The sequence below is a fragment of the Anomaloglossus baeobatrachus genome, chromosome 4, assembly GCF_048569485.1.
Source record: "Anomaloglossus baeobatrachus isolate aAnoBae1 chromosome 4, aAnoBae1.hap1, whole genome shotgun sequence".
NCBI lineage: Eukaryota > Metazoa > Chordata > Amphibia > Anura > Aromobatidae > Anomaloglossus > Anomaloglossus baeobatrachus.
Genome location: NC_134356.1, coordinates 277,700,258 through 277,710,651, shown reverse-complemented (window position 1 = coordinate 277,710,651; position 10,394 = coordinate 277,700,258). Strand labels below are relative to the sequence as shown.

General features: G+C 38.6%; 1 protein-coding gene across 1 annotated transcript in view; it reads right to left on the bottom strand.

The window, feature by feature from the left end:
* Positions 1 to 7,681: 7,681 nt before the first annotated feature.
* HMGA2 (high mobility group AT-hook 2) overlaps positions 7,682 to 10,394 on the bottom strand; it is a 341,323-nt gene continuing 338,610 nt past the window's right edge. The window contains exon 5 of the mRNA XM_075342461.1: positions 7,682 to 8,632. Coding sequence (XP_075198576.1) covers positions 8,588 to 8,632 — 45 coding nt within the window. The 3' untranslated portion in view covers positions 7,682 to 8,587. The remainder of the gene's footprint in view (positions 8,633 to 10,394) is intronic.

Here is a 10,394-nt window from a genome sequence, read left to right as displayed (position 1 = left end):
TCCTTTAACAGACCGCATTGACACCCTGAGGAACTCCCTCTTGCCCAGTTATTAATACAATGTTAAGAACGTGTAAATACTGGCTAAACAAACAGAATAAAAACTCTACTTGAGAATTTATAATACATCTGAATGAAACAATATAAAATCACATTTGTGTAAAATACATGAAAATACATTTCAGTCCACTATATTAAACACATACTTATGATTGCATTATGCAAAAGCAAGACTTGCATCTTCCCGCCTACAAAGCTTCAAGTTTTTTTTTTTGAAGGTTTTCACTAGAAGGCATAGGGATCCATGTGAGTTAAAAAAGAGTGCTATAACAGGACACTGCTTTTAGCTCTCAATTGATGAAGGCAATATCAAACATGGACCGACATGTGTTTACTTAGTACAATGTCCTACAAATTTACTTTGGTTAGGGATTAACTGCAATCCTAAATGCTGTTGAAATTATCTAATGGTTAGAGCTCATTTAGATGTCCATGCACATCGGTCTGATCTTGGACTGCAATATACGGACAAGCTGCGGGTCTCCCAACCGGAGCGTGACAGCTTCATATATTTCTCTGTCATGCTCGGTCAGGAGAGCCGTGGTCACTCCATGTATCTGACCAAAATGGGACCGATGTGGACAGTTGACTGAATGAGCGCTAATTCATTGTCCCAGTTGGAAATCTGGAGGTAAAATTGTTTGTTTTTATCAATCAATCTATTCTCCTTTAACAACACAAATGTGAGGTACACATATGGACAGTAATATATTGAAAAAAAGGATAACAATGTTCTGTATTGTGTAATATCAGAAAGAATATCCTTAAAAATCTAGAAGAATTCAGTACAAAAATATATTCAAGTTAACAGTTCGTTATACAGAAATCTAAATACAAAGCTGAAATCTAAGGAACAACATGATATTACTTGCATAACAGTCTTATTGTGTTTAAGTAGATGCAAAATGCAATTATGGATATCTGACTGCTCTATTGCAGTTCTCTGCAATATATTGAGTATAGCAGCATTCAATAATGAGGCTGTAGGGATCTATGAAAATCAGAGGTAGTCATGAATAGTGAGGAGAGTCAAATATCTGTTGGTGAGGGCGAATTCTGGGGATAGGCAACTTATAATTAAACATATGACCCTGATGTTCATTGAGCTACGGTATGTCCCGTATAAAAGTAACTTAACAAATAACTGCTATAGAGGTTTCTTTCGCTTTCATTTGCTATTTGCAAGGGTGCACATTAAGTCATCAAAAAATCCTGTATATAATATTCTCAGCATAAAGACACATATAGTTTCACTGAGCTATCTATACATGTTCCCTTTAATGGATGAAGATAATAAGCTAAAGGCCAACTGGAGCTATAACACTGTCCAAACACTATGATTTTATCATTCTTATATCCTGCCTTTAATAAACAGTTACTTGCTATTTGTGCAGTCATTTAACTAAGTGCTGAGGTCTCACATCTATTGTATGTGATTAAAGGGCTGTCCGTTTTGTTTTTTCAGTTCATTAAAAAAAAAAAAAAAAAAAACCATCGCGACTCTCTGCAACTGCCTCTTGTCTTTGTTGACGTGGCTGTAGCATTGATGTCATGTGGCCACTGAGCCAATGTATATGGCACAAGTCTGCTGGGCAGTCACAAATGTCGACATGATAACCAGAGGCAGCAAAAGGTAGCTGGTGCACGAGCAGCAATAGGTAGGTATGGCTGTATTTTGTTATTTTAATTAAAAGCAATCTAAATGGCCATTCCCTTTTACATTTTTAAGACTGCTATTATACCCCATTTTGGTTTCTAATAACTCTTTAGGTTTGTACCCTCACATAATGAGGGACCAGATACAACCCATGGACAGGTGTGGTGCGGCTTCTAGAAGATAGCAGTCAAGTCTTTTTAATTCTGTACACACACTTTAACTGAGTCCGCAAATTCTCGTTTGCATTAACTGCATTGCAACAATTCATCTTTTACTGCGTCATACACTTTTCTAATGTCTTCAATTTCGAATACATGCGTTTAGTAAACTTGAAAATGCCATAAAAAAAGCAGTTTACACTGATCAGTCATAGCAATATTCTAACTAGTTTTTGCAAAATGAGTGGGACTTAGACAATATTAGACACCTGGTTCAATGTTATGGCTGATTTGAATATATACATTATATTCAGAACACATCATGGTCATACCGTATGTAAATAGAGTCTGTCACTCAATAGGTGTATGTGCCATTTTACTAAATGAAAAATACAAAAGTCCTGTATTGCTAGAAAAATACTGCTTCCCTATGATCCCTTCAGCAAAATAACAGCACACTGTGCATGGAGAGATCTTGATAAAAAAAAGATCTAGACAATGGAGCCATGTATTAAAACAATATACTAGCAAGAAATGCACACTGTGGACAAAAAACTCCCTGAATGTGAGCATGTAGCATGCATGGGACAGTAATATTTTGAGCACGCAGTGCAGCACGTCAGTTAATGAACTTTTATTCCATCCTAAATGTTCCCCTGTGGAAGAGGAAATGTGTTCTATAGAGTAACAAATCATACACAAATCACACTTCTCTGTTGACAGTCTGATGGATAGTCTGGGTTTGCTGAATGCCAGGAGAACATTACCTGTCTGACTGCAGTGTGCCAACTTTAAAGTTTAAAATAACCACAATTACTGCTTTTTTGCAAAAATATAACAAGTGTTTTATTCATATAATAAATAGCAAAAAAGTGACATAACATGATAAAAACAACATTACACAGTGATCAGGCTACAGCAAGGAGGTGTCACTGACACAATGGAACCAGGAGTCCACCCTTCATTGGGGAAGCAGAATCACCAAAATAATAGGTGGGACATGGCCAGAAGAAACAACAACGGATACTGGGCCCAAATAAACATCAATGATCCGGAATGTGCACACCTAACAAGTGTGCACCAAAGAGGATCAGCATACATAAGGGGTCCAATATCCGAAGAGTCAGACCATTAACCACACCACAATTATAACAGAGACAGGCATTAAAAGATGCAACACATTACTATGCACAAAGTCCCTGTGCTGCACTCACCCATAATGAGGAAGGTGGTACCCGAGTAAAACGTGCCCCGACGCGCACGTTTCGATGTCTTCTTCGGGGGGCCGTGGCCGTGACACCACGGCCCCCCGAAGAAGACATCGAAACGTGCGCGTCGGGGCACGTTTTACTCGGGTACCACCTTCCTCATTATGGGTGAGTGCAGCACAGGGACTTTGTGCATAGTAATGTGTTGCATCTTTTAATGCCTGTCTCTGTTATAATTGTGGTGTGGTTAATGGTCTGACTCTTCGGATATTGGACCCCTTATGTATGCTGATCCTCTTTGGTGCACACTTGTTAGGTGTGCACATTCCGGATCATTGATGTTTATTTGGGCCCAGTATCCGTTGTTGTTTCTTCTGGCCATGTCCCACCTATTATTTTGGTGATTCTGCTTCCCCAATGAAGGGTGGACTCCTGGTTCCATTGTGTCAGTGACACCTCCTTGCTGTAGCCTGATCACTGTGTAATGTTGTTTTTATCATGTTATGTCACTTTTTTGCTATTTATTATATGAATAAAACACTTGTTATATTTTTGCAAAAAAGCAGTAATTGTGGTTATTTTGAATTGGTCAGTTTTTGACCCCGTGACTACCATTCCCATAGTCCTCCTGTCTCCATATCAAGTAATAGGGTGTAGTCTTTATTGGTACCTTAATTATTGGTCACATCTTGCCCTCATTCTTTTATATTCAACTTTAAAGTTTGTTGCTTTTGGATTGTGTGCTTCCAACTTTGTGCAAACAGTTTTGGAAAAGCCCATTTCTGTTCCAGCATGGCATGCCCCAGTGCACATAGTAAGGTCTTAAGGGTACTATACACGCTGCGACATTGCTAGCGATGTCGAGCGAGATAGCACCCGCCCCCGTCGCAAGTGCGACATTTGGTGATTGCTGCCGTAGCGAACATTATCGCTACGGCAGCGTCACACGCACATACCTTTGCAGCGACGTCGCTGTGACCGCCGAACAATCCCTCCTTCAAGGGGGAGGTGCATTCGGCGTCACAGCAACGTCACCACGACGTCACTAAGCGGCCGTCTAATAGAAGCGGAGGGGAGGAGATGAGCGGCCGGAACATGCCGCCCACCTTCTTCCTTCCGCATTGCTGGTGGACGCAGGTAAGGAGATGTTTGTCGTTCCTGCGGTGTCACACATAGCGATGTGTGGTGCCGCAGAAACGACGAACAACATCGTACCTGCAGCAGCAATGATATTAAGGAAAGGAGCGACGTGTCAACGATCACCGTTTTTGGACGCTTTTGCGATCGCTGATCATCGCTCCTTGGTGTAACACGCTGCGATGTTGCTACCGGCGCTGGATGTGCGTCACTAACGACGTGACCCCGACGATATATTGGTAGCAATGTCGCATGTAAAGCACCCTTTAGAGTCCTGACCACAAGCCCATTGAACACCTTTGAGATTAACTACAATGGAGATTAGATTGTAAGTCAGGCCCTCTTATTCTATATCAGCTTCTTGTTTATTCATCTTAAGGCTCTTTTAGATGAACGGATAAGGATTAGAGATGGGCAAACGCACAGAAGTTGGGTTCGGTTGGTCCAGCCAGACTTAATAAAAAAAGTCCAGTTCGGGACCGGACTTGATCTGAACTTGAGCTCAGACCTCGAACCCCATATAAGTCTATGGGGACCCGAACTTAAATGCTATAAAATGGTGGTAGTAAGGGTTTAGGGGGCTGCAAAAGGAATCAAAATAGAGATTAAAGCAGGACAATTATACTTACCGAGTTTATGAGGAGCTGTCACATTGTTTACAGGTCCGCTCATTAAAGCGTTTGTGTTTTGCATTTACTTCTTCATTACTTATTTCGATTAGTAATGGGAGACCCCCTACTCATTACTAATTCAGGGCTTCAGGGCAGCTGTGATTTTTTGAAAAATCACAGCAATCATTAACCCCTTATATTACTCCGATTGTTACTGATCCAGGGCAATCGGGATGAGCCGGGTAAGGCGCCAAAATTGGCGCTACTAATGAATGTGCCAATTCTGGGGCGGCTGCTATGTTTAGGCTTCGGAGAGTCCAATAACTATGAGACTCCCTAGCCTGAGAATACCAGTCAACAGTTGTCTGCTTTATCTTCTTTATCATGGCTAAATGCCAAAAATTGGGGAGGACCTCCATTTCATTTTTTTTAAATTATTTTTTTAAATATTTAAAAAAAAAGCCGGGTGGTGTCCGTCATATTTTGATACACAGCCAAGATAAAGGACACAGCTGGGGGCTGCAGACTCCAGCTGTCTGTATTATCTGCGCTGGGTATCAAAATATGAGGGATGCTACGCCATTTTTTCCAATTGTTTAATTATTTCTACACTTCACTTCGAGGACCCAGACAGCTAGTGTGAGGGCAACCAATCACAGACACCGACCCAGGAAGTGGGGGAGCAGTCTGACTGCAACCAATCACATACGCTATCACAGAGGGTGAATGGCGAAAACAGTAAATATTCATAAGCTTTAATGTGCAGACCTGGAAACAGCGTGACAGTCGCGCGGAAACTCGGTAAGTATTGTTCTGCTATAATCTCCATTTTGCTTCCTTTTTTATTTTTTTTGTTTTTATTTATTTTTATCCGGGTGGCCGAACCTAAACAGTAACACAGACTTCCCTGAAAGTCCGTGATCTGTGCATGGACATAAGGTGTCTGGTACAAATCTTGAACTTTACAGATTGGGTTTGCCCATCACTAAGGCTATGTTCGCACGTTGCGTTTTTTCCTGCGTTTCCGCAGCGTTTTTAGCGGCAGCGTTTTTGCGCTAAAACGCATGCGCTTTTGTTTTCCAGCAAGGTCTATGGGAAAAGATGAAATCCTGTCTGCACTTTGCTTTTTTTTCTGCAGCGTTTAATTTGCATATTTTGGGTCAAAAACCATGCTGAAAAAGAAGCAGCATGTCAGTTGTTTTTGCCATTTCTGCAGCGTTTCCTTAACATTGGAGTCAATGAGAAATGGCAAAATGCAACTAAAAGCACAATTCCTGCGTTTTTCATGCTTTTTACCTGCTTTTCCACTGCATTTTTGGCTCCAAAAACGCATGCTTTTCTGGCACAAAATTAAAGGGTTCTAATGTTCCTTTACACACACACAATAACCGAAAATTTAAATGTTATAAAATAATAAATTTCACCAATTTTTCGGTTAAAATGTGAATAACCGCTATAATTTCATTATAATTGTTGAATTTACATATAGTTATATTAAAAGTGAATATAATCATTTTTTTTCTCTTTTTTCATTCTTTTTAACTATTAAAACTTTATTTCTCAGTGTCTTGATCTACAAAACGCATCTGCAGAAACGCAGATGAAAAAGCAGGTAAAAAGCGCTGAAAACGCACTAAAAACGCTGTAAATACGCATGCGTTTTTAGCGCTAAAAAATGGTCAAAAGCCATTTGGTCAAAAACCAAGGGCAGGAAAACGTGCAGAATAAACTGCAGGTACTACGACGCAACGTGCGCATATAGCCTTATAAAGATTCTCACAGACCAACTCCAAAAATCTTGTTGAAAACCTTCCCAGAAGGTTATAGGACCAGCTCTGTATTAGTGTCTATGGACTTGCAATGGAGTTCTTAAAAGCTACTGTAGGTTTAATGTGTAGGTGTTCCAACACTTTTATCCATATACTATGGACAAGAACGTAGAGAAATTGCTCATAAACAATTTTTTAAGCCTTCATTTTCAAAATAATTTCCTATTTGCATGTCTACTTATACATGGCACCAAAGCATAGATGCATTTTAGAATTTCCTTTGCAAAAATATTCTAAGCAGATATGGGTATGTGCATATTAATCTTCACCTTAAAATATGTGTAATGTAATGAAACTGCTGGTATTTTTTTTAGAGTGTTTTCTTTTCAGGGCACAGTACAAGAATATTTTTTATCTTCCACTATTTCACACTTGATACTTTTTATGAGATCTTTAAAAAAAATAAAATAAATAAATTATATGCTATGAAAGGCTAAGTCGGCACGAACCATTATATATAAGAATTTAACAGCCATCCTGACATTTTACAGCAGATCTGTCACCAGATTTCACAATATAAACTGTATACATTAATAAATAGGTTTTTAGATTTAATGAGGATTGTGTACTTTTAAAATTCATGTCAGAATGGTTGCAAAATCCTGATATTTAAAGGGGTATTCCCATCTCCAAGATCCTATCGTAATATGTAGTAGATGTAATAATAATAATATTAGCAAATACCTCCAATTAGAAATGTGGTATTCACTATGTCGCTTAGCTCATGTTCAGGGCATTTTATGACCACCAGCAACTAACTGTGACTATATGCGTGGTCGTAATCATGGATACCAAAGGTCCTGCAATGTCCTGAACATAAGGGAAGCGACATAGTGAATTAGAAGAACTATACTACATTTCTAATTGGAGGTGTTTGCTAATATTATTATTATTATTTTTACATCTACTACATATTACAATAGGATCTTGGAGATAGGAATACTCCTTTAAATGTTTGTGCCAACTAAGTCATTTGTAGCATAACGATACTATATGTTGGTCAGGTGGACAGAGATTGAAAGTAAACCTTCAAAAAGGAATATATGGCTGGTTTTGCATGGATCTTTCTAGACTGTACAGCAGTCTTACCTGGTTTAATAGATTAATATCTATTTAATAAAATAGGAAGTTGGTATTATGAATTCTGGAGACAGGTTAGCTTTTCTAGCATTCTACAATTGCAATAAAATGGCAAAAAGCAGGAATATTATTCTGGTAATTTTTATGGTAGCTACATAAAAAGAAAACCTATATAAATCAATATAGTTTAAAAGACCAACAGATAAAACAGTATTATCTGGTTTGAATAATTGTTTTTATCCCTCAATTTTTCATAAACCATAGAAAATATGCATGAATCAGCAGTCACTGGCTGTAAGACAAAGGTAGCAAAGGTTTTGAGGATCCGAGTTCTCAATCTTTGGTTTCTATGGGCTATTTATCATATGAAAATGGTAGCTGGTTGAAGGCTACCCAAGGAGATACACCAAGTTTTCTAGTTCAATGCCCATTTTAAACATACCTTATAATTACAAGTATCTTTATGTTTACGCAGTGCAATGAGTGGCATTAAAATCTGATAAAAAAAAAATGTCTGTCCCACATAATACTTGATTAGTAGGTTAAGAATAAAACAGCATTTAAAAAATATCAGCATTTATCTGTATCCCCGTTTTACAGCAGTTTTTTTCTCAGCACTAAAACTTGGACAGTAAAGAATTACAAAGAAAGTAATGAATTGAAAGTTCTTCTAGAGGTTGGGTGACTTTGTTCCTGCCCTTAGGCAAGAAGTGGAGAGATGGTGGTAATACAAATTAAGTGGTCAAGGCAGCGTCTTCATTTCTGAGATCCAGATAAACTGAAGGGACTGAATCTGGACCCAAGAAACACAACTGCTTTTTGAGGTAGAAATTCATGTCGGTTGCGGTTTAATCTTCTTCAGATTCATGTGAGGAAGCCTCTTCTGTTTCTCCCTTTAAGTTAAAAAAAGAAGAAGAATTAAAAATCACCAAATTTATTTATTTTTTCTATTTTGGGTCAGGAATAGCAAACAGTTACATATCACTGAAATGTAGCAACCATCTCAAATACAGTGGAACATTGGTTTAAGAGTAACTTGGTTTGAGAGTGTTTTGCAAGACAAGCAAAGCTTTTTACAAATTTGTAACTTGGTTTAAGAGCAATGATTTGCAAGAAGAGCAAATACTCACCATACACACTTCCGGTTATGTCCTTTTACCACGCTCTGACCCGCTCTGGAGGTAACTTTCTGTACATATTTACTGTTTACTGTATACAGTATACCATTGTACAGTATATATTATGTAGCATGTCTATCAATTTGCATTTATGGATACAGTATTGTACTTGCTTTCTGCTAACCAGTACAGCAAATTGCTTATACTGTACCTCTCGCACACCAACGATTTTATTGTAAGCTAAAGTGCAGTTTAATTTGTTTTCATGTTTTTTACTGTACAGCAGTGTTTCTCAACTCCAGTCCTCCAGACCCACCAACAGATCATGTTTTCAGGTTTTCCTCAATGTTACACAGGTGATGGAATTATTACTGGTCTAATATTGAGGAAAACCTGAAAACATGATCTGTTGGTGGGTCTTGAGGACTGGAGTTGAGAATCACTGTTGTACAGTATTTTGTATCAGTGCACTGTAATCATTTTATATGAATACAGTACATTATATTACTGTGATAAGTTTGTATGAATACAGCAAATATTTTGGGGTTGTGGAACGAATTGCCTGTGTTCCAATTATTTCCTATGGGAAAATTCGCTTTGATATAAGAGTAACTTGGTTTAAGAGCACACGACCAGAACCAATTATGCTCATAATCCAAGGTTCCACTGTACTGACAGCAAAAAAAAATAGTGGAGCCAACTGTTAAAAAAATTGCACTTTTACCCTTCTGATTACTGCAGTTTACTTCACATTTAATGAGTGCTTCAATAGTCATTTGGCTTCATGCGCCTAATGTAGGACGGTTAAAAGCATACTACTAACCTGTACCTGCACTGGGAACTGTGGATGTACTGTGATAGCAGAAACAGTGCAGGGCCACACAGTTGCATATTTAACGTCAGCATACCAGATGCTTCATCCATCAGATGCATGCTCACACCAAAAAAAAAAAACGCAGCAAAAACGCACTGTGTGAAGATAGCCTTAACCCATTTCCCCCGAGCCCGGTTTCAAGTTAATAACTGGGCCATTTTTTGCAATTCTGTTCAGTGTCACTTTGACAGGTTATAACTCTGGAACACTTTAACGGATCCCATCTGAGGCTAGGTGCTCACACTGCGGATTTGTTTCTCCAGCGAAAAACGCAGTTACCTGCAGAAAAAAACGCACCAAAAACGCATGCGGTTTTACCGCATTTTTGGTGCGGATTTACCGCGTTTTTGCCTGCGGTTTTTTAACATTGTCAATGCCAAAACACAGGGAAAAACGCAGAAAAGATGTGACATGCTACTTCTTTCTGCTGCAGAAATTCTGCAGCAAAACCTATAAGGAAAAAAGAACCAACGTGCACACAGCATTTTGGTTTTCTCATAGACTTTGCTGGGGAAGGACTACATGAACTTTAGGAAAACAAACTGAACTAATTCTGCAGCAAAACCCGCAGCAAATCCACAGCAAAAAACGCAGTGTGCGCACAGGGCCGGAGATTGGTTTTTTTCATGACATATTGAGCTTCATGACGGTTGCAAATTTATG